Source organism: Hydractinia symbiolongicarpus, chromosome 12, assembly GCF_029227915.1.
Source record: "Hydractinia symbiolongicarpus strain clone_291-10 chromosome 12, HSymV2.1, whole genome shotgun sequence".
Lineage (NCBI taxonomy): Eukaryota > Metazoa > Cnidaria > Hydrozoa > Anthoathecata > Hydractiniidae > Hydractinia > Hydractinia symbiolongicarpus.
Genome location: NC_079886.1, coordinates 5992263 through 6017983, shown reverse-complemented (window position 1 = coordinate 6017983; position 25721 = coordinate 5992263). Strand labels below are relative to the sequence as shown.

General features: G+C 33.2%; 1 protein-coding gene across 1 annotated transcript; it reads left to right on the top strand.

The window, feature by feature from the left end:
* The first annotated feature begins 2133 nt into the window (after positions 1-2133).
* LOC130621134 (poly [ADP-ribose] polymerase tankyrase-2-like) lies at positions 2134-11261 on the top strand. Its single transcript, XM_057436440.1, has 14 exons — positions 2134-2428; positions 2654-2791; positions 3441-4003; positions 4359-4448; positions 4681-4754; positions 5013-5126; positions 5284-5356; positions 5828-6013; positions 6405-6661; positions 7344-7614; positions 7862-8116; positions 8260-8497; positions 8770-9041; positions 10230-11261. The coding sequence occupies exons 1-14, from the start codon at positions 2158-2160 to the stop codon at positions 10638-10640; spliced, it is 3213 nt and encodes a 1070-aa protein (XP_057292423.1). The 5' UTR covers positions 2134-2157; the 3' UTR covers positions 10641-11261.
* Positions 11262-25721: the final 14460 nt, after the last annotated feature.

Sequence of the window (25721 nt, the reverse complement as noted above, 5' to 3'; positions counted from 1 at the left end):
CAGTCGAATCAGAAAGAAACCAAGAAGGACGCAGTGCTGCAGTCCCTTGTCAAGTGCATTCACCAGGGGTACATTCCAAAGTCAAAGATATCGTTGGAACCATACCGTAAGGTCTTCCACGAGCTGGCGATATTGGACGAAGATCTAATGCTGCGTAACGACCGCATTATCTTACCACAAAGTCTTTGGTCGAAAGCTATCGTTAAAGCCCACCAAGGAAGCAACCCTGGTATGAGCAGCATGAAGAGAAGAAACTGATCACACTTCTGGTTTCCCAGCATCAATACATTGGTCCAGGAAGCAGTCGAACAATGCGAGACATGTCAGCTTTTTACGAAGAAGACAACCAAGGAGCCAATTTCACCACAAAACGTACCTACAGGCCCGTGGGAGGACGTATTCATTGATCTGTTTGGTCCGATGCCAGACCACAGACATGTCTTAGAAGTCTTGGACAACTACTCACGCTTCCCAGCAGCCAAGATTGTTCCGACAACCGCAACAAAACCAGTTCTAAAAGCCCTCGAAGATATTTACACAGACTTAGGCACACCCGAACGTCATCGCACCGACAATGGTCCACCTTTTAACTCAGCTGAATTTGCCAAGTTCTCTAGCGAGAACGACATCACGCACGTCCTGACGTACCGTATCACCCACAACGTAATCCAGCAGAAACCTTCATGAAACCACTCGGGAAAGCTATGAAATCAACCTTTCACGAGCACAAGAGCAGAGATACAGCACTCAACCAGCTACTAGCATCATACCGTGCAACACCGCACCCGGCTACAAACCTCTCACCCGGTGGAACCATGTTCCACAACGGATACAGAAAGGATTTTCAACGAACGCGATACACTATGAAGGGACGACAAACAACACAGGACAGAGATCTCCAACAAAGAAAACAACGGAAAGAGCTGACAAACATATCCCCGAGACGCCAACCATCGACGGTTCAACAGGGTGACCTAGTTCTCGTCATCAACAGTACCCGCTCAACAAAGTTTGAGCCCGTATATCATCGAACACCCTACTGGATCTGCGAAATCAACACCAAGGGCGTAGTCCTGAAGCGATTGACCGATTTCAAACGAATTCGCAGACACAAAGATGACATCAAGGCATACCACGAAAGTATAAAGGAACTAGTTACACCAGTTCCTTCTGACCTACCGAAGAAATCAACAACATTGATCTTCGATCGAAATGAAGAACCAGAACACCGCCACGACGAACACACTGGTAGCAATAACGACGAGTTGATCACAGAAGACGGAAGCGACACAACACGATAACGGATGACGATGCAATAGCCTACGAAGGAGACACTTCAGACGCACACCACGAAGAAAAGATGACAACAGCAAGAAGACGAGAGAGGCGACCTCCGAGACATCTACAGGACTATGAACTTTGAAAGTATATATATACATGTAAAAAACACTTTCTGAAAAGATGAGAGTGATGATGTGGCTGCTGTACGAAGGGCAGAAAGGAGAGACCAAGATGGCGACAAGAGCTGTGTAATTTGTAGCTAGACTTGTGTTATTTATAGCGAAGAAAGCTTTGTTGTGTTAACGTATAGCCGTTCTTTTCACTTATCTGGATAACAAGAAAAACAAATCCCTATTTTGTGACACTTAGTTTGGATTCCATGGATTAAAAATCATATTAAACTGATAAAAAATGCATAAATTGCAGATTATTTATCAATTTAAGCCACTTTTATGGCATATAATTAAAAAGATGATCTAAAACTGTTCCCTTAAAAATGTCACACATTCACTGATCTGTTTCCAGGATCACCCCACCACCAGAATAATTTTACCCTGCTAATCCTATTACTCACAATTATTATTTTTATTCTCAATAAAATGCTACCAGTGAGTGCAAAAGTTCCTGGGAACTAGTTTAAAATAACACACAAAATTCAATTAAATTTGGTGTGCAATTCATTTATTGATGTTTTTTAAATTTGAAATTCTTTTTTGCGACTGACCTACCCTATTTTTAGTGCCTAATGACACTGTAAGTAAGTTTAGGCTGTTTAGTTTAAAAGAATTTAAAAGTTTTAAAAAACATTTACTTTAATGATGATAAAAACTCCTTGTCCATTTGAATTTTTTTTTTATTAAGAAAAATATATAGAATATGGAGGATAAAAGTATGCATCAAATCATGAATTCTAATGACAGCCCTGAGGATCTTGATCCTTTGTATTTGCTACAACAATTAGAGGTTGCAAAGCAGTACATAAAGGATCTGGAAACAAGACTGGAAAAACGAGAACAGGAACTACGGGTATCTAAGCTTCAAACTGAAAGAAGTATGCGTAGAAAAAATAGAAGACAAGGTTTGGTTAGCCCGTTAAATGTATCACAAAATATTACGCAACAAAAAGCAGGACAACCCACAACAACAGGTGATCTTCTATCTCTGTCTAATTCCTAAGTTCATTGAAACTATAAATAGTAGTAAAAGAAAATCTTTAAGGCTAATGGCAACAATTTTATGAAGCATAGTTGAACCTATGTTATTTCTTCAAACCACTTGGGTGCAGTAAAAAAAGTGAAAAACAAGTTGTAAAAAAATATTCAGTATGCCTTGTCACAGATTAATTAAAAGTTCATTTTTCTATTGTTTCTAGATGCTTCTTCTGATTTTGGAGATTATATACAATTAACTATATGTGGTTTCAATGACAGTGTGTCAGTGCCTTTTCGAATCAGATTTTTAAATGGGAACACTTACGTCGTTGGACCAGAAGGTGTTACTATAGGGTGTGGTAAGGATACTGTGTCTTATTAAAACTACTAATAAATTTTAATAATTTTTGCCAGTCTAAAATGTCTTGTAGAAGTGTATTTTACAGACTACAATCATGGAAATTTGCTAGTTGCATTTGCTAGCCTACCCTGACAACAAAATAACCCAAGTCACGACCCACAAGTTCGTGAAACCCCCGAAAAAATAGTCCTGTTGATCTCAGCAACATTTAGCATATTTCAAGGTATTCAACCGAATAACATAGATCCAAAGTCTTAAGTCTACTGTACACATCGACTATTGAAATGCAATGCATTAAATAAAGAAGTTTCACCAGTTTCTGATATATAAGATTCTTGAACTTGCATTATGTATTTCCCAGGAACAAAATGTTATTTGCCAAAGCAATATTGTTTTGCGTTAACAATTTTTTATTAAATAGCTTTTTTTCTAAATTCTTTTTTCTAAATTTTTGTGAACGAAGAGATTTTGTGTGTATTAATTTTTCCGACGTTTCAAAAAATTTCAGCAACACAAAAATTAATAGTATGCTTACAGTAACACATGTTTTAATACAATTTTAAATAAGAATGTCAAATTGAACAACTTAACCTTTTTTAGTAAGTTTCTGTAAATTTATTTTGTCCTTAATCAGCCAATCTTTTTAGGATTAGGTTGTGGAATAAGACTCCCATCAGATACCAATCTCTCCGATCATCATTCAGTCATTACCTCAAAACTTATGGAGAGTGGAAAGAGGCAGTTTTTCGTGAAAGAATTGGCTAAATTTAAACTAGAAAATGAAAATAAAGATTGCTCACCAACATGTTTAAACTCGCAAAGTAATTTCAATACTGGCATTATTCAATGGTGTGTTTCTGCTGTTCCCCCAAAAAAGCTTATTCAAAGTCAATTGTTTCAAAGTATTCGAAGTATGGATTTGAAACAATATGAAACTGCATTTAGTAGTTACGAGGAATGGAATAATTTACACAGAAATACATCCTTGATTGAGGAAAACATAGATTCTGACACTATTGATTTAAACGACTTGGAAGATAAAGAATTTTGCATTATTACTGATACTCATGCCAGTTTGTCTCATCCTGATTTTAGCAGATGTTATATTACTAACAATGCTGATCTAAATGAAAAATTTTCACTTCTGCATGTTGCTGTTGATTATGGTTGTTCTAATATTGTAGAATCATTGTTAGCACATGGTGTTAAGGTAAGATCAACCTTAGGTATATTTATATTTGCAACACTTGAAAAAGTAATGTGAAGATTTAATTAAGCCTATTAAACAACTCTTTTGCGTTGCTTGTGAAATTGACCAGGTCGAAGAAGGCGTATTTTTTAAGCCTGGCACATTGCTAAGCAGTTGCTTTAGTTTTCACCCAAATATCAGCTCCGAGCTTTAATGACATTCCTAATAGTTAATAAAGTCAGGATAAACACAGACCAAAGACACCCTTAAAATTATGCCTTCATTTTTGTTGTTGTTATTTTATATTTTTAAGACATTAGTCAAACTTCCATCCCTCGTTTTTATTAGGTTTTTTTTTCTATAAATATTTCATTAGGTTGACATGCAATGCGGAAGCAAATTAACAACAGCATTACACATTGCGACGAAACAGAATTTTGAAGTCATTGTTTCTCAATTACTCAGCGTAAGTTATCATGTCACGTCACAAGATTCCTTTTCTATCTTTTGTTAATTCAGCTGTTATTTTCTTATTTTTCAAATTTAAAATGGTTGTATATTTGCAATTACAGTATTTAGTTTCCCTATACCAAAATAATTTTTAATTTATGCAATGTAAAAGCTCAGTTCACCATCCTCGAAGATGATAGGGCTTAATGCTGTAGAGTATTAATAAGTAGATTGAATTTCCTCTTCAGAATGGTGTAGATATCGATAAGACAGATTCAAATGGTTGTTCAGCATTGTCCTTCGCAGAGTCTTTTTCTGTAAGGTGTGTTTTAAAATATAAATTTACCAATGTGTACTGTTATTAGTATAGAATGAGTTGTTATGTCTGCTTCTTACACATGCTTTTGGCAGCAATGTATTGTTGATGTTTTCAGTCACTTTATATCCCCCTCCTGATTAAATGCTCTTTATTCAGCACAAGTTTCTTGATAGAATCCGTTGAGTGTATTTTCAGTTGAGTACATACCCTCTTAAATACTCACTTTCTTCTAATGCTGAGTTTTACTGGGTTTTTTTTAAGGTCAATGTTATTATCTGCGTCAATGCTTTGTTCTTCATGTTTTGGTGGTGATATTGATGAAGTAAGAAGATTGTTGACTGTCAAAAATACCAGTAGTAATGTTAAAGCTTACAAGTATGTAATTTTTTTAATTACTGTATCCTTGACTCCAAATGGACAATCTGACGGACTGTTGTTGTATGCTTTAAGTAATATCAATGAAAACAATTAATTCTTGTTGATGGATTTTGATTTTTCATTCATGTAAAAAACATTGTTATTGTTATTTTAGAGGCTATGGACCTCTTCATTTGGCAAGTATGAATGGACACGAAGATATAGTCAATTTGTTATTGCAAAACTTGGTTAGTGTGTTTCTATAATTCTACAACAAATGCAGTTAAAAAATTTTTCAGTCCTTACTGGTAATATATGAGCATGCTTTGTAAACAATAATTCATACAATATACGCACTACATTGACTACAAGAGTTAGTGTCAGTGTTGTGTCAATGTGCATGTTGTCTCTGTTGTAGTAAATAATTTAATACTTTGTTACATTCTTAACTGTGGGGCATAGAACAGAAATTGATATGTCATCTCAAAAATTAATAGGACTCAAATAGAGGGGCCGAATGTTGAAAGAGTGGGGACTGATTTTTTAAATTCGATAGACTACATTTCTTAAATTAGGTATTGTTTTTTAAATAGAGAGCAATATTTAAAAGAAAACTTGTGGGAGTTACACTGTTATCAATTTTACACGCGTCGAAATCTGTTTATATCATTTTAAATTGCCTTTATTTTGATTAATTTAAAAAACCCGAAACTATATAGGCTCCTGTTAATGGCACTGGTGGAAAACACAATCGAACACCATTACATTTGGCGAGCATGGCGAATCAGGTTGCGATTGCGAATTTGTTGATACAATATGGAGCTTTAACATCAGTGGTAGATTCTTGCGGTTACACGCCATTAGATCTGTCCTCTAGTAAGGAAATGTGTCAGCTCTTACAAAAGGTAGGACTCCTTAATAAGGTCATGAGGTTTCAGTTTTTAACTTTTTGTTGGTGATCCAGAATGATTGCGGTCAACTGTGAATTTTTTTTATGCGATAGCAAAATTTTAAAACCAAAATTTTGGATCTGTGGTAAGGAAAATAACCATAATGATCTCTAATTGACTTATTTCCTCGGTATGAAAATTCAGTACTGACGGCAGCTGATCTTTCTTTTTTAAATTTCTTTAATTAGTTTCAATAACTTTCAAATTTTACGGCCATCTGATAATCTCTACGAAACTTAACCTTCAACGAAATTAAAAATGTACGTAGTCGTAATTACATTTCAGTGAAACAAATAGTGACTTTAAAATAGTATGTTTGCTACTATAATATGTGTCGGATATTTAGGAAAATAATAATTCGCTCTGTGTAGCAGTTCAAAGTAACGATGTTGCAGAAGTGAAGCGTTTGTTAGATGAGAATATTTTAAAGAAGAATGTTTTCGTATCTCCAGACTTAATGCATAAAAAATTATCTACTGGATCACATGGTAGGAAAACAAGTCGCCAAATGATCCTGAAAAATCTTGGTTTGTGCGCTTTGGTGGACCAAAAAAATGACAAGAACCTCGCCCCAATCCACTTAGCAGCTGCTGCGGGACACAAGTTTGTTGGCTTTGTTTACTTATTTTTTTGTTTCTTCCTTTTGTTGTTGTTGTTGTTTGTTTGTTTATTTGTTTACGTTTTGCCTTTGACGGCTTGTTTTGTTTGTGTAATTTTATAAAAGGAGTAGGACGACCCACTGGCATTAAGTTTCGGAAATGGCTGCGTTTGACTATTCTTTAAAATTACCAAACATAATCCCCTGATCAATGTTCCAAAGCGGGTAAGCTGTCAAAGCTCAACTTTGACAGACGTGTGTGCTAGATAAACAAAAGGAGTGTTAGCAACTTGATAGTAACGCCGTCCTTACTGTTTATTGTTACCATTAACGTATTTAAACCCTTTTCCCCAAATTATTTTTTTCTGGCGTTATATATTGATCAAGTTTTATCCGCTGAGTCAGCAAAGTCTTAAAGTTGGCAGAGTTACCGAAAAGTCCAAAAAACAGAAATTTTTTGTGTATTCTAAAATCATGTGTTGCTTTTCTACCTTACAAATAATTAACTGTTTAACACTTCTATCTTTCTTTACATTTTTTTACATTTTTGTACTACTTAAAACTAGTGTGGAGTAAACGCTTCTGTAAGTAGAACTCTCAAGTTGATCGAGTGTAGTTAAAAGAAGGATGGTAACAACCTGCTGTTAATAGATTTCCAAATTGTACTATTCTCCTTTTTGTATATAGGGAATTGGTCCATCTTCTTCTTTCGTATGGAGCAAAGTTGGATTTGCAAGGTGGTTTGGAGAAGTGGACGGCATTGTTTTTTTCTGCACTAGCTGGTCATGCGAATTGCACTCAATTTCTGTTAATGGTAGGATCTGATGACAATTATTGTGATGCTCGGGGATTGCTTTGTATCGACCAGGTTGAAAATCACATCAAATATTTGAAGAGTAAAATCGACGATACAGATAACTCGTCTAATGGTGTACAAGCAGATGACATTGAAGTATTGGTTAGTATATTCACTTTGTTGTTTTTTATTCCTATTTGTTTGTCCTTGTGGTTTCAGCTCACAAAAAGTATTTTTTGGCGGCTGTTAAAACTACCAAGGCAATTTTAACATTCACTAGCGTTTCTATCATATCAGTACTTTGTGATTTGCACGAAAAATCAAGATGCTATTATTTTTGGCTCAACCTTAGAGACACAATGTGTTAAGATGACAGATGACACAGTGATCTCTTACGATTTTTATTTAGATTCCTGGACAATTCTTAAATAAGTCAGATAAAAGACATTGTATCCTTGATACTACAGCTGAACTCCACCATCGTGTTCAATGTCTCCACCGTGTTGTTAATGTGTTACGGTCAGGTCAGCAAAAGCTACTAAACGCTTTAAAAGACAACGATATAACTACTTTGAAAATATTACTACGTGAAGAAGAAGTAAACGTGAACAGTATTCTCTGTGAAACTCTTCCAATAACAGCGTTAAACTACGCAGCGTCAATTGTAAGTGTTTACGTAAATAATGCGCATAAGATACCAATTATAATGTAATCGCGTGTGTTAATTAATAAATTCATATTTAATCTTGGCTGATGCTCATCCTCATCCTGGGTTGGAGCGTTAAAATATATTTGCACTGTATTTAGGGTTTAGCAGATGCTGCAGAGATCTTATTGCATTACAAGGCAGACCTATATAGCGAAGATAGTCAATCATATACATGTGTACATACTGCAGCAGACTGTGGACACATAGATGTACTAGAGATTTTTCTGAATCATGAATTTGATGTCAATAGACGAACAAGGTTGCAAAAATATACACCGCTTCATATAGCTTCTCTGAAAGGACGTAAAAAAGTTGTTGAATTGCTTCTTAAGCGCGGTAGGTAGCTTGTCACGGTGTTGTAAATACGCCTTAAGCTGCGCGAACAATAATTGTATTTATTTTTTATGGTTGGTGCAGAAGAACCTTTAATTTCGGATGTCCTTGTAGTTTTTGTCAATGTGTGTGGGAAAAAAGAGGGGGGGGGGGGGGGGGGGGACTTTAACTTTATAACCAGCCCTGCTAAAACGCTCTTCTTTCTAAAAAAATTTCAAACAATACGAGGGAGGTGTTTTTCTTTAAAATTTACTTTGGGGGTATTGTGTATCTAGGAGCCGACGTCACTATAGAAGATCGAGATGGAAACAAAGCGTTTGACTTAGCAAAAGAAGCCACCATAAAATCTCTGTTAGCACGTGGTGCTGAAAAACTGTACGTAGCTATTATGGAGAAGAATATCGCACTTGTAAGCGAACTTCTTAAAACAATTGACGTGAGCGTTCGCTTTAAAGATGAGCTGACACCATTACATGTTGCAGCGGAGAAAGGATTTTTAAACGTGTCAGAATTACTGATTCAGAATGGAGGTGCTGTTAACCTGCAGGTGGGTGGAAGGAAGTTTTAAGCTTAATGACCCCCATGCTTAATTTTTTCATAGTTTCCTGGCTCGCCAGCCATTAATAGAATCGCTCGTTTTTTAAAATAGCCGGATATACAAATTGGTGCAACCCTTTGTCTATTTTTAGCCTTTTCTCAGACTTTTTCCGTTGTGGCATTTTTATTAAGGCGATAACTACTGACCAATTAGATTAATTCGCTATCGTTCAATGCTTAATCACGATGACTGTGAGAAGTTATCTTTGTTCATTCGTCACACCGTCTATGTTAATTTTACGTCGATGTCGCGACGCAATATGAACCGTATGCCTTGTGAAAGTTTCTATATGCTGAATTTTGTTACATGTGCTAATTAGACGCGCACGATTAAAATTGGCTCAACTTTCATTTGTAGTTTGAATCAGAAAATTCTGCGAAAGCATTTTTGCGGAATGTTATTGCCTAAAATTTGTTTAATTTATTGTTTTACGTAGTATTAAGGCGGAAATACACGGTGAAACATTTCTTAGAAACATTCGAAATTTTTCTTTCTAAATTTTCTGTTGCAATGTATCCTGTATTTAGAAAGTATTCAAACGCAATAAAAGTTAATTTCACGTGTTGCAAAAGTTTACGATTTTTACCAAGTAACGGTTAAATTTTTCTTGTAAGAAAGATCAAAGGAAACCAACAGTTTCAAAGTCGCACCAGTTCATTTTAAACAAAGATATTTGTGGATTTCTAGTTTTGTGAAAAGGAAAATGTGCGAGGATGGAACGTAAAAAAGAAAAGCTATTTTTGATAACTTTTTTAACTTTTTGATTTTTTGTTAATGGTTTTATCCAACAGAATCGCCTTTTCCTTTCTTTTTACCTTTTTCTGCTAGTTTAAATTTTCAATTATAATTATACAAGCAGCTACCTTGCGCTTCGTCTTTATATTTTACTTATCTCAAGCAACAATTCTTTTTTAGAATACACACGTGCAACAGCAAAATAAATTTTTTGAAAGGAAAATGTTTCTAAAGAAATATTTCACTGTGTATTCCCGCCTTTGTTGTGTGTTAAAAGTGAAGTTAAGGTTGTCTGATTTTCTGGAAAAATAATCTATAGCTACATTTCCACCCCTTCCCTTAAGTTCATACTCGCAACAGTTTCATACTATAATTTCATATATTAACTTTTGATTTGGTTAGGGCGGTAGAGACCTGTCAACGCCGTTACATTGCGCTGCTCGTTCCACTTCACCCGCCCTTATTCACCTACTTGTCAAGCATGGCGGCGATTTAACATCAGTAGACATTGATGAGAAAACACCATTTGAAGTTTCAACAAATCAAGACGTTCGAAAAGCTCTTTTCAAAGCCAGAAAGTCGTCAAATATAACTACGAGTGGCAATGCTGGGTTGGATAATATGAAATTTAACGTTGGCAATTATATTACTGACAGGACGACAAATGAAAAATGTCGGATATGTTTGACGGAATCCATTGATACCATGGTAATGCCGTGTGGACACAAATCGTTTTGTTCCGACTGTGTGTTGAGACTGGATGAGTGCGCGTTAGATAGGCGGCCAATTCTCAATATCATTCCATTATCTTAATTTTTGTTTTCTCATTAATTTTAGCACTGATCGTGATTTTTTGTAACCCGTTTAAACGAATTTTTGTATATTTGTTTCAAGCAAAATGAAAGTAATTTATTAAGTATTTATCGAAAAAATGACTGAAACTTTGATTGTCGCCCTAGTGATGCTCATACCTGTTTTCTGACGTGCTTAGTTTAAATAAAGATTTGTGAACACTTCAGTTTTCACGTACTTCAAATATTCATAGTTGGAATAGGTAGATAGATAGATAGATAAATAAATAGATAAATAAATAAATGAATGAATGAATAAATGTCTTTTTAAATAATGTCTCACTTAAAATATTTTTTACATTCATGGTTTTTCTCTATTGAAAATCTACATAATAAAACTCGATATGAACTTTTTGTTTTATAATTTTCATCATTGTTTTTTAAATCTATTATGATTACTATTATGATTTTTGGTTAAGCATTACTTTTAAGATTTTCATTTAATTTCTCATTTGCTTTATAAAATTTGCGCTGTTTATTTAAAATTGACCCCTCAAATCTCCCCAAGACTCATTAATATTTCCACCAAACGCATATATTTGAACAACTTTCTTCTCAAATCTCTCCATTTTTAGCTTTACAAAACTGTATAGTCTGTGACAATTTTTTTTCTTTTAAAATACGTAGAAATGCTCCATGACTATAGAAACAAATTTTTCTTGTGGCGTTACTTTTAAAATCTTCCCAAATCTTCTCAATTTCTTTAGAAAAATGTCCTCCAATGTGCTCAATTTTTTTTCGAAAGGCATCTTCTCAAAACAACTTGAAAATTCTCATCAAAAGAATCCCTTGATATTCACTCAAATATTCTAAGATAATTAATAAATTCCTTCATTTTTGTATCGTGTATATTTATTGTAAGGTTTTTAGTAAGGTAAATTAAAAAGATGTAAATATAGAATTTCCAATTTTATATGATAACAGATAAAAGTTAAATGTGTTGTGTTAAGCTAGGGCGACACGAGGGAATTTTTTCGTGTGCATCCAATGCAACATAATACATTGTACGCGCATGTAAAAATCTCTTCATGTCCCATAACCAATAATTTGATGCAACACATCAAAAAAATTGTTGCTGCAACACGGGCACAAAATAGATTTATTCTATTTTGTTGCAGTTAAAATGTTTTATTGTGTCGCTACCCTCTACAGGTTGTTGCAACACATTTTTGCAACATATCTTCTATTAACAAATTAAAATCACCCATATGACTATTTTTGCAACATATCTTCTATCAACCAATTAAAATCACCCATATGACTATTTTTGCAACATATCTTCTATCAGCCAATTAAAATCACCCATATGACTATTTAAATTTTTTTACATTCGGCATTTGATTCTTTCTTTATGTAAAAACGCTGAAAAGAGTCTGCCCTATAATTCACAATATAACCTGTGAACTCTTGCTGCATAGTGGTAGTATAACTGTTTGGTCTATTACCTGTCAGAGGAAGACACTTAACCGCAGCCAACTTTTAGATGGTACGTTCTTCCGCATGGGGTCTTCTCTCACGTTTCCGGATTCATCTTCTAGGTCGACAAAGCCGTTAGGTGACTCTACCTTCCCTTGTTTCGTTTATAAAAATTTCATGAAAAAGTCTTTCGTGTCGCCCTTACTTTATTCTCATTTGGTGACTCGTTTTATGCATTGCAGACTAACTTAAAGGTGTGGTGACGTAACATTTACGAAAGGGTGTCTGCCGGACCTTGAATACTTTACAGACCATGAAATCAGACAAGGTGACTTAAATATCAACCATGTTCTAGAGAAACAGCTTGAAATGGAATATTTCTAAATATTATTTCTGTTTAGTATTTATATATTGTTTTGCAGTAATTTCTTGACCCTTTCCGAAAAGTTTGAGAATTCGCCTTGATTGCATCTAAGATTTGTGTTTTCTTAAAACTTTGAAACATGGCAAAATTTTGAGCAAAAAGAACCTTGTAATACAGCGACATAATGGGAATAAACCCTAGAAATCTTTATAAGAAATTAACACGCTGAAACAATTCAAGTAGTACATAACAATAAGTTAAGAGAGATGAAGACATTTATAGACCTTATACTTTCTATCTGTCGACGTTTTTAGTAATCGTTGACTTCACAGCTGTGACATTTGAATTTCGTTATTACGGGAGATTACCAACAAATATAAAGAAAAACATTACAAGCTCCAGGTTGCTTCCACATTTGTAGTCGTCCTTACTTTCAGCCAGGATGATAGCTCACAGCGAAAGTAAAGTGAAATACTAGGAGGTTGATTATAGAGTTTAAAGTTTTGTTCAGACAGTAGACTAATGTTTTATTACATCATTTAAACTTTTGGTTGATATGGCACTAGCGTTCATTTGTAAACAAGTGAAATTTAATTTTAAATTACCTTTTTGTTATCCTGAGAAAACTTTGTCCAATACAAACAGCTTTTCTTTTTACTCGACATGCTTTAAAGCTTAAATTGTGACTTCTGGAATCTGACTCGTTGATAATATTTTCCTTCTGATCCGAATGGAAAGTTGGAATAGTTTCAACTTTTCTTGCAAACAGGAACTTAAAATGTTTATGGAAACAAAGGAAAAAAAAAAAGCAGAATAGCCAATCAAAGTCCTACTTTTGTTCCGTTCCAATCCGTTTTGTTCCTGAGTGGAAATCCAGTTTAAGTCACTAAATTTATAAAAAATTTATGGGCCGTTTACGGAAACTTACACCCCCTTAAAAGTAGTAAAATTAAACGGAAAATCCAGAAACTAGAGTCAAAGGTTAGAAGTATAGACTTGGTCAGAAGCGTAGAACAAGACAATGCAGGAAAAAAAAAGAAGAAATTTTTTGTACAAAACTCGTTTCATTCAACGCCAAATACGTGAATAAAATTCAAAGCCAAAGGAAGTTGTTGCGACTTCACGAGAAAGATTTGAGGAAATCTGCCTGCTAAGAAACACAAGCTACACCCCGGAGATGATATTTTCCATAGCGATGGGTTGTTTCAGCCTACCTACCCTCTGCATAGAAATAGGGTATAAACTTGCAAAGAGTAACTCTCAAACGTAGTACCTTTCAGCGACAATAAATCCATGATCAAAAACCATACTGGTATAACAGTATTGACCATATTATGTAACTGCGAAAATGACCAAAAATGGCTATTTCTGTAAATATTATGTTTAGAATACAGTTAAGTATTGACTGACACTGTCGATGTAGAAACAGAAAATTCTATTGTTATCACAAACGTTACGTATTAAAGTTATCAGTGTGTAAGTGTCAACACAAAACAATGGTGATCAACCACACAAATAACATTGCTCATAAGCAATGCACGCATTGTCAAGTGTAATCTGAAAATGAATCATCGATGTTATCTGTCGCAATAAAAGCAATGTACTTTGACAAAAAACCAGACCTTTTAGTAGAAAGCATTGTTTTTGTACTTTACCAATATGTAAATGAAAGTCTTCACATCTTAAGTAGCAAGTAAAAATTGTTTTATCACAAATGTCATCAAAGCGGATCCACACATCCATATAAGGCAATTCATTAAGGAAACTATTATTACTTGCGATCTATCGTCTTCCGGTTCGTTAGAATTAAATGACTTGCATCATGTCTCATGTCCGTAATCTTTTGTTAATTAGACCTTGGAGGGACGGGTTTTGTATCGACACGACAAAAAATGTTTTGGCCCTGTGTCTATAGATGGAGAAAGTGTATTTGCTATATTACTGGGATGCTAGGTAAAAAAAGTTCTTAAGGAAAACCAAAGTCAGATAAAGGTTATTGGTTTTAAACTTAATTTAACGCAAAGTTTTTATCAGCAATCAATCAATTATCAACTTTCTCTACATCATGAGGACAAGAGGTCAGATTTGCAACTTTTATTTCCCTAACCATATGCAAATGTTAATTACAATATTCGTTCACATTACCATCCTACACGTAGCATTGTTGAATACTTCCTTCCTTCGTGGGTACAAGTGTATGTTGATTAAATACATATAAACCATGCTTAGATATCATTAAACATGAAAACACCCATAAGACATGAAGTTACTTCATCTGATCATCATAATGCTCTCAGTAACAAATATCTTCAGCTTTTCAACACGTAGGCTGCACACAAAAGGTCTGAAAGTTGTCAAAGAAGCAACTCCAGATATGACACAAAAATGTAAGTTATTAGAGATTGTTATTGCGCTATAACTGAGCCATATAAATATGATACGAACTTAAATTTCTAGTACATGAAAAACCTTTACAACAGAAATGTGATTTTCTTTTTTTGTTTTTGTTTGTATTGAATATATTATCTTGATAATAGTTAAGCATCTACACCTGTAAAGCATCAACTATAAGAATTGTTTGTTGTTCGTATACAGATGTATCACCCTTTCTCAGTTATATTATCATTAATTTCTTTTGTTTGTACATTTAGTTGCAGTTCATTTAATCAACTCAATTTTAAATAATGACTATTATGAAAAAGTTGATTTAAAACAAATGAGAAAAGCTTTCAAGACGAGAAGTCGCCGATGATTTCATATTAACATCGCTGTAACAGCATATAAACAAAGTAACATGTACCCACATCAAGCTGGTATTGTTGTGGAAACAATTATGATCAGAAAACAAGAAAGATGTAAGCTGGTCTGCTCAGATTTTTACATAAATACATATAAATTATATTATATATCTATATTGACTGCTTTATACTGGATGTTGTATATTTTTCATATTTATTTGTTCATACTTTTTCAATACATTTTACGTTGTATATTACATATTCGTATATTTTCATGCTGTTACTTAGCTGGTCTAAAAACTATTTTATGTTTTTAAGTATTTTTTATTTAGTTTAGTTTATTGGATAAAAGTGATCTGTAGAAATTATTATGTATGCCGAAATTTTGACCCAAAGTTTTTGATGAGGAAAAAAGTATTTGTATATTACATAAATTTATTTAGTGTATGTATATTATAATTTATATAGAAAAAGTCTATCAAGAGTATTTGGAATTATAAAAGTTTATTTATTTTCCTCATCCACCCGTCATCCATCATACAAATCATGAAACCAAATAGTCCTTATCAAACACAATATTTTACATAGCTGCTCTCTTTCGACTAGCTCTTAAATGTTTTAATCATTTTTAATTTCTGGTAACAACGAAGGAAAGATAAACTTGCTTGTTCATGACATGATATAATAATATTCAAATTATTCAGTGACAATGACTGAACAGATAAGTGGAAATGTACATTAAAATACTCAATTTTCCGTATGTGAGCTAAAGATGGCTGCTAGTAACGACTTGCAAATTTTCGCGCCTTTTCTCAGCGGGTTAATTACCGTGGATTTCCAGGAAGTTACGACAAGGAAACATATTTAAAACGAAGAAAAAAAATTCGGAAGACCAGCTTAAGAAATTATAACCTTTGTGGTTTTAATTGAAATTAACAATTTCCAAAACTTTTTACAAATCGCCAAAAAAAGAAGAACAATATTTACTTGGTTTGTTATTTAGATTTTTTGTCGCTAAGTTGGCGAGTCATAGAACTTCAGTAAATGCATATTAGTCACTTGCACAAAATATTAGTCTGTATCCTCTATATCCTTTCATTTTATTTTTGGGACATGTTGGTTTTTTTTATTACACTCAAATAAGAAAAAGCAGGAAAAGGGGGATTAAACCACTACGTTACATAACTTAAGGCTTAAGCTATTTTGATAAAGGTTGGCAGGAATATAGTGAGGCATAAAAGAAATTGATTGGAGGAGATAAAAATTTGCTGACGTTAGAAAATTTGCTATGACATCTTCATTTTTTTTAAAAATCAGATTTTATTTCTGAGACCACGTTTAGCAGCACTGTTGCCAAGGTAACATTTAAAATAAAATTTTGAAAAAATGACCACGTTTTATAGCACAGCTGAAGCAATATTTTTGGCGTTATAAGAAGTGAGTTTGCGGAGGAATCCTCTCCATCAGTATAAACAAAGTTAATAGTTCACCAAGTATGATCTGCAAGATTTGTCCTCGTGATTTAAAGTCTATATAGTTTATCTTCCTCTTCTTCTTTAATTATCTCTAAATAGTCCCCTTAATCTCTTTCAAGAACATAATAACTAAAGCTAGTCGCTAAAAACACTATTGTGCACTGTTATGGCGTTGCATATTTTGTAAAAACAGCTTTAAGTTATACGCTGATTATATGTTCCCGGGAGAGAAAAAAGTTGATTCTGTCATGTGTAAACTACTTGGGTTTAATAAAATAACGCTGCTTAAGATTTTTTGCTAATGCGAAAGATATCTCATACTTTTTTTCTGCAATGTTAGAAGTTTCGCATCCATTTGATATTGAAATGATAAAGATTTATAACTCAAAATCACTAAAACAAAACAAATATTAGATAACCCGTTTATACAACCTAACAGATGCTATGTTAAGTTTGTTATACTACAGAACCTATTATTTGGCCCAGGAAAATTTCCAACTTCATTAAGCCATACCGCTCTGACCCTGTAGTCAATACAGATAGCTGCGTAAGATACAGTAAAGATAGCTTCATTGGTGAAAAGCACCATTACCGTTTAGCTCTTTTATTATCTGTAAAATTTAAACTTTTAACTAATATTGTTGTGTTAAAGAGATGAGTGCTACACCACAGTCGGTTACAATCGGTTGTTATAAGTATTAAGTCAGGAAAACACAAATAAAGCTTATGTTACCGTTTACACATTTTTACTTTCGAACAGTTTCCTCCGCAAAATCGGATAGCTGATTTCAAAATTATCATTGTTAGAGCAAAAATATATTTTGTAAAATTGTCATCAAAAAGCTTACTTACAAATTGTTGAACCAACATTCGGAAGGTATGATATTTCATACTATACCTCAATAACTCTATTTTGATTAAATATTCACATCCTGCCACTAATTGATGACAGTTAATTTTGGTTTTATTTTGCAAGGAAAAGAATCGTTTTGCGGTAAAATTCATGGAATATTAAATCTTAAACGAGAACTTGTACCATAATTGCATAGTTTCGACTGTAGTCACACTTCCTTAAAAATTTATAGCGCAGATTTCTTCAATATCTTTATATCGTCATGGTTAGAGGCTTGTCTTTAAACTAGAAGCTGTTAGTCGTGACTAGTACTTGCTACTCTAACAGCTTAAATAGGACCTGATCATATTGTGGTAAATTTAATTGTCTAATCCCACTAGATTAAATCTTTGCTAAGAATCCCTATCAAACTTAAATTTGTCTCATTATAAGTTGCAACATCATGATACTAACAATGCGTGGTAGCTGCACACCTACAGAACTTATTAGATTAAGCAATCTTCTTTGTAAGGAAATGTGATTTAGTGGCAACCAATTAATTCAAGTCGCGTTAACTCCAAGGAAGTATAAGCTTTATCAACGGATTTTAAAGAAAGAAAGAAAGAAAGAAAGAAAGAAAGAAAGAAAGAAAGAAAGCAATTGACCGTTTTGTATTGCATTTTGAATTTTAATATATTTTTCTCAAGCGTTAATTATCACATAATGTCATTTTTTGAATTCTAGCTGTAAATGAGAAGTTCCTGCGAATAATGCTGCAATTAATTCAACGGTTGCAAGCAATAATATTATGACAGGTAACAACATGATTATGGTGGTGATTTATTGTTATTCAGTTGAGCTTGATACTTTGATGTTTTAATAAATGTTAGATTAGTGCATGGATATAGAGTTAGCCATAAAAAATGGGGTAATTACTATAAATTACCATTTACCATAACAACTGAGCATGATTTTTTAACACTAAACGTCGGAAAAAGAGAGAAAGAGGAAAAAAGTATATTTACAACCTGCACAAGTGCCTGTCTTAATATTTTTTATAAAGGACATCTCTTATAATCATACGAAGACTGTGTTCGTCTGTCTGTGACAAGCAAAGTAAATGTGTTTATTTGCCTTTGATTTAGCTGAGGAAGATAGGTCTAATTTTTTAATCTTTCTGACGTTACGGCGCAACGTCAATGCTCTTAGACAGACGTAAACTTTTTTTTTTACTTTTTTTTTAACTTCTTGGAAAAATAAAGTACTGTACAAGTAAATAGAATAAATTAAAATACATAAATTAGAATGAAATAAAGCACACACAGACAAAAAGGCTACGAAAGGCTAAGAATGACAGACTGTGACTAAATCTATTATAAAGGTTTAAAAATTTTGCTGACGTAACCAAAGTTCCCCCAAAAGTACAAAAGAATTCTTTAGAAATTTCTATACCTGTTGCCTTAATGGTATAGATCTTGAAACGTCGATCAAGAAAATATATAGGATCCTGTACAAGTTATGGTTCTCTTATCTAATGTACTTCTGCCTAAGCGAATTTTTTCCACGGGCCTTATCGACTAGTATAAAATATTAAAATACGTAAAATCATAGAGGTATAAAACTTCATGCTTGAATTGGTGTAATATTATGTTTAATCTAATATGCAATCCGAAGTTCTACAACTTCTACAAAAAATTTCCAAATTTTAGAACATCACAGCAAAAAATTGCTAGTGTGCACATGTTTATATAACTGCTGAATATAAGAATACGATTATAATAATCTTTACAAAGTATTGTTTTATTTTTATCGTGTTTGTAGTGAATTTTACATTTAATTTAAACAAGAGTTGCAAACAAGCCAATAATAATAAGGTAAAACGCGAACCAGCATAAGTCCTTTCCGTGACAAAAAATAAGATTCAAGAGTTGCAATGAATAAACGCTCCGAAATAAATGGCCTAAATTCTACAAATTTGTATCTGGTGAAAAGGTACAAAATAGAAAATGACACAGATAATTTGTAAAGCGACAACAGTTTCATTTAAACTTTATCAAGCACAACCTTTGCTTGGTAAAGGAAAAACATCTCCAAGAATTCCGAACCTGACACAGACAGAAAAGCCACCTGTGTAAGAACTATACGCATGCAAAAATTTGTAATGATTTTTATTTGTACAAGTAGAAATTAAAAAAAAACTCCAGTTACGAAACCGAAATGGGTGAAACGCGCTTTAAAAAGAGAAAAGCTCGGCTGAAAATTAAATTTAGTGCCATTTGGGTTCTGTTTTTAAGAAAAATATATTAATAAGTATTTTACAGTAATATTCTGCTTTATTTCTGATATAAATCAACCACAGCTTGCTTGTATATACGATATGAAAAAAAGCTATGATAGACGATACATGTAATTCCAGTGCATTCAAATCTAGCTATAATATATCAGCAGGATTCTTCTTAATTATTACAAATCAGAACATACTGCCAATGTCTTATATTAAGAGACATTTCACACTGAACCAAACCTCAAAATCAAAAAGGTCTGCAAAACGACTTTTACAATGTTTGCCGCAACGACGAGAACAACATGGATCGGCGATCTCTTTTCTTACTCTGAAGTTTCCTTATCCTACTTCAATATCGAAGAACAACTAGGTTCAGACGAGTTTTTCAACTTCAACTTTTTACCTGAATAGCAGCTCATCAGCTTATTTGTTATCTATTGCTGGCTAGCTGCAGTCCCAAAATGTATGTTAAATATATAACTCATTTGTTGTCTATCTAAGAAAAGGAGTAAATAGAGCATTTTTTTTCTCACATGCAATTCAGATCAGGCTTGCCTAGCTTGCCGATCTTGCCTTTCTTCGACTTCTTTGCACAGGGTCATTTATCAATTTGCAATCGTCCAATCTCCTGGTGTCAAGTCACAATTAATCTATCATTTTTTATGCGGAGTGTATTAACAAAAAAATTGTTGATTTAAACTCAAAATTCAATCTTATGTATCAATATGGTCATAAAAATCTACCGATGTAAGAAAAAAAGCCTGTACATGAAAATGAAAAATGAACAGTAATACGCCTAATCTTTGTAACATTGTTAGATTGAACATTCTTGCCGATGCAATTAACTTATGACTGGAGATTTGGTAGGAACATACCTCGAGTAGAATACCTTTCTCAATAAAAATGAGTCTACAAGATCAGCAATTATTATATAAAAGAACATATAAAATTTGCAATAAAATACACGAAGCTTTTCGTAAATAAACTTTTACATCTTCAGGTAAGTAACACTGCTAATGCAATAAAGCCACTATATATATATAATAAATTTTTTGCTGAAACTCTCAAAGGACTGTGAATAATGAGATGAGTAGAATAGAAAATAAAATACATTAACGTCGTAATAAGAAAATATATTTTTACGTCACGCCGTTACACCAGTTTAAAGATCAGCAATGATATGCTAGATCCTTATTTCGAATCCCAAGAAATGGAACTGGGATAAAAGATTTCCAGCTTGACTTATTTTATACGTTTTTGCGTGGTCAAATGATAAGTAAAGTGACAGAAGGAGAATAGCGTCATCTTTGTGAAATAATCTTTGTGAAATATGTCTCATTTGTTGTAGTCCCTTGATTTTGCATAGAACAATAGGCTTAAAAGATGGAAGCGTTAACTGTTTTGAAAATACTATACTTAACAGATACAAACCGGGATTGCTAAAGTAAAAAAATAATAATATGAAATTAAAGATAACGCTGACCCTAACGAAACCCCTCCATGCAAAATGTCTTATCGTGTTGTCGGACATCATGACTAGCAACGAATGGGACGAAGTAACCATAAGCGGATGGAAAGAAACTGCATCGTAGAAGCACAAGAACAAAGGTCATCGCTGTTGCCATCACTTTACCTTTTCGACATTGTTCCTTCTGTGACTGTGGAGGGACATCAGTTGATGGCTTCTCACCCACGTCTTGAGAACCCTAACGTCAATGATAGTGATGACGGTTCCTACGATTAGTCTGATTGGGAAAAAGAATTGCATGTTGATGAAGGACAAAATACCTTTGATAAAAAAGGTCGCACTAGAATTCGTGCTAGAATGAAAACAACAACTTATGTGTTTTGTTTTTAATTTTAGTGATTGGGTATTCGCGAAATGAAATTCTAGGGAAATTTAAAAAAATTGAAAAATTTTGATTCGCAATATCGCCAGAGTAAATTCTTTCGAAAGTGTTATTTAAAAGTTCATCCAACTGCTGCATTCAGGATTTCACCAGTGATAAATTTGTTTTGAAAATCAAAACGTTTTGTATGGTCATTTCAAATGTCAGTATTTTCTACAGGCATTGCTCAATGCAAAAATATATGAAATAAACATAATAAATTTGTTGCTTATTTTAAATAAAAACGTCTATTTATGAATTAATCAATTTACTCGAACACAACTTATAACTTATTATCCCTAAAATTCGCTAAAAAAAGTTTTTTTAAAAAAGAATTTTGCGAAGTAACAAAATTTAATCCTTTTTAGTAGCTAGCCTAAATTCTAGCATTGTGTGTGGTGAAACTTACGCATTAGAAAAGTGCTGGACATGCTGAAATGCAACAATACTTTGCGCGGAAAAAAGTTATGGTAGCTTTTTTTCCTCGCAAAATACGATAACTTGGAAAATTCGCGAAAGTTGTTTTTTTCTTTTTTTGTTGCGAAAATGAATTCCCGGATGGTTAAAAACCAGTTTTAACCTTTATTACACCAAAGATTATCTGAGAGAATACAACTAAAACCTTTTTCTTGATCAAAATTTGTTTAAATTGAATGCCACATTTCTGTTCTTTCGTCGGACACAAATATGGCTTTTGTTGTTTTTGTCGTAGTACCTGTATCAGTGTTTAAAGCATTCCAAACCACACATGACATTCTGAGGTTGTTAACAAAAGATTCCACGCTTAGCAATACTAAAATAAACAAAACCACAATTGGCAACAAAGTGGACTCGAATTTTTGCACTGAAAGGTTAAGACTAAAGGTGTAGAGATGTTACAGAAGGCGCCTGATCCGAAGAAATATTTAAGATAATAAATTGCGTTTTATAGAAGCATAGATTTTTTCAGGCTTTTTAGATAACAGGCCATTGTGGACGATAAAGAATAGTGATATTATATATACTTTTATGGCATTACGTTTTTCAGTTGAAAAAATTGTGCATTTAAAGTAACTTCGGAATTTGATCTTTGATGCAACATAGGAACCTTTTCTGACAAATCACTCCAGTGTTCTATAAAAGGACGTGTTGTGACTCTAAGTTAATTTTCAGCAGAAGAGAAACTTTTAGCGATATATTTGGCGATTATCACCAACATGCTTAATTGTGCATTTTTGCAGCCGCGTACAATAACACTTTTCATTAGGGAAATAATTCTTCTCAAATTTGCTTATATTCGCTTGAAAAAACTGAGGGTGTTGGGTATACTGAAATCGACCGCAAAGTGTATCAAGGAATTGATTGTGAGAGAAGAAGGCGATATATCGTAAATATATAAAATATAATGTAAATAAAACATACACTTTCTTGTGGGTAAACATACACATGTATTATACAAAGATTAAAAATTAAACATGAAACAAGGTGTTCATTTTTGTCAATTTTTTTTTATTTTTGCTATTGAAAAGCTTATAATTTATAGAATATTTATTTTAACATTTTTTTCCAGTTCTTTTAAATCAATTTTAATATATTTTAAACGGATCGATATCTGAAAAACAATTTTTGCTTGGTAAACCTCTTAGACATAACGGGAAAAGCATTCATGAAAATGGAGACAAAACTATTTTTTTCTTAAAAGAAGAACCACGAAAAGCAGCTTTTCAATGTCAATTCTGAGTTAGACCTTAAAAAGTAAAATTGAGACAACGTTTTAGTGCCCAAGTGAAGTATAAATACACTTCACTTGGGCACTAAAAATGGTTTGATTATTTATGTGATGGCAACTCAATAAAAAGTGTTCAATAATTTTTTTTACATCTTTCCAGTTTATTATTTTATGACAAATAATAACATTATTTGACTTGCACAAAATATATTCTTTTATAAACTTTAATTTCGCAGTTTGGAAATTATAAACAGTATTTTCAAAATGTGTAAATGTTGTTACATGTATCCTTAAATAAAAATGGAATTAATATTTTTGGTAATATATACATAAACTTCTTAAACGAAGTGCCTCATATGATCTATTGTTTATTTCGTTTTTTGACAGCCTGGCGAGCGCAGAAATGAAGATAAAACCAACTTGTCTTTGTATACAATATAAAAGTTAGCTATAGTAAATGATAGATAGTAGTTGTTACACTGTGCCGAGAAAAATGTTAGAATTAGCACCTCTAATGCTAATTAATAAGGCAAGCGAGCAGATATGGTTGCACTGAGTACATTGGTAGAAGTTGTACCTTTCAATGCACTAAATCTCAATCTTAATTATCTTTATCAAAGTGTTCAAAGAAGACAAAAGTCTATCCTGGGTTATTAATAACCTTGATCGTTTCTATTTGCTAGAACTGAGTGGTGTGTGTAATGAAAACAGGAACAAGGGGGATATAGAGTTACCATGATGTCATGACATCGGGCAGAGCAATTCCTCTCATTGCTGATCAGACGCCAAAAAATATGACCGGGAAGCTAATACTTATCATAAGGTAGCCAGTAAAGTAATGTCAAAGTTTGTAACTCAGACATTTTGGCTCTTAGATATGCAAGGGGGTAGTACAATTAACATAGACACCGTAACAATGTTATATTGGTTGTTTTAACTTAAGATCTCAACTATGATAAGTAGAGTATTTTATAACAGAAAAAAATTTGAATTTTAAAAGTCTTCAATGGCAATTTCTTATCATTGCCGTTGTGGTGCTTTGTGATGCTCACAGACAATGCTTTAGCTAACTGCCTCGGAGTATTCTGGCATCACCAAGTTGTTAAAGATATGTTAAGTGAGAAAGAAAAGGAAACTATAAAAGTGATTCTAGCTGTTAATCCAACTGTTTTGCTGAAGTTGGTAAAGGCCTGGAAGTTAAGGAATGCAATATGTCGAATGTGCTGAACAGTTTCACAGAGAGGAGTGTCAACATGGTCATCATGTTACAGCCATACGTCACATCATTTGCTCTTTCAAATCCTCCAGTTGTACGTTTCAAAAAAACTTTATTATTGATTTTAGGTGCACATTAACCCACGCTTCACTTCCTGGTTTCCGTAGATTTTCATTCTCTCATAGTATCCATAGAAACTAGCGTTATAAATCTAAGAACGTGCTCCTTGTTCTTGTCAACTTGTTGATTAGGAAACCTTGGCACGTGTGTTTTGCGACACGTGCAAGTAATCTAATCCTTTTATATTGTTTGGAAACAATTTAGTATCTATTGTTCATACTCTCAAAATTTATATATATATAAAATTTATATTCATTCACTGTGGAATTTTTATTAACTGTTCGATATCTTTTGTACTACAACGTTTTCCGAAAGATCTGTAGTTTTGAGATCAACCATTTACCAGAAGCATTGTTGGTCTAAGGGACGATAAATTTTCAACGGTTAGGACCTATTAACCAGAAGGTTTTTAAAGTTTTATTTTACTGTTTCGTCAGTACATTTTGCTTATGATGGAAGTAAATTATTAGATAGTATCATACGCTTTCATTCAAGAGACCAAAAGCTCTAGAAATTTTTTTTTATCTATATCATGCTTTAAAAAATACGCCAAATGGATATTAATTGGGAATTAAGTTGATTTTAGAGCATTAAGTATGTTCTTGATTACACCTATTGACCTTTTCCTGTCTGTTGACAATTACGCAGTGTTACTGAGATGCGTTAATGCAAACTCATGTTTTGAAGAAAAAAAGCCAGAAAGGATAATTTGTGGAAAAGGTTAGGACAATTATAGGTAGCTAGATGCTACCAAATGATAAAACACATTGCCAACAGTAATATGTCGTCGCGTATTCCGGTCGTACTGAACTTTCCCATGAATTAAGCAGACACTATTTACAGTTTTCAGAAACAATTTGTGATTGCTGAAACAATAAAAAATAATTATATGATAGATGACAGTAGAGATAATTATTCCTACAAAAATTACCTGCACGTAATGAAACAATGCTGTAATTTTCGATAAGGCATTTGACGTACGTCATAATAAATATGTCGTA

Bases quoted from the DNA above. Each gene is read 5' to 3' on its own strand.
- LOC130621134 (XM_057436440.1), top strand. From the start codon at position 2,158: ATGGAGGATAAAAGTATGCATCAAATCATGAATTCTAATGACAGCCCT. The intron at 5,127-5,283 runs GTATGTAATTTT...TTGTTATTTTAG, and splicing joins AGTAATGTTAAAGCTTACAA to AGGCTATGGACCTCTTCATT. The intron at 5,357-5,827 runs GTTAGTGTGTTT...GAAACTATATAG, and splicing joins ATTTGTTATTGCAAAACTTG to GCTCCTGTTAATGGCACTGG.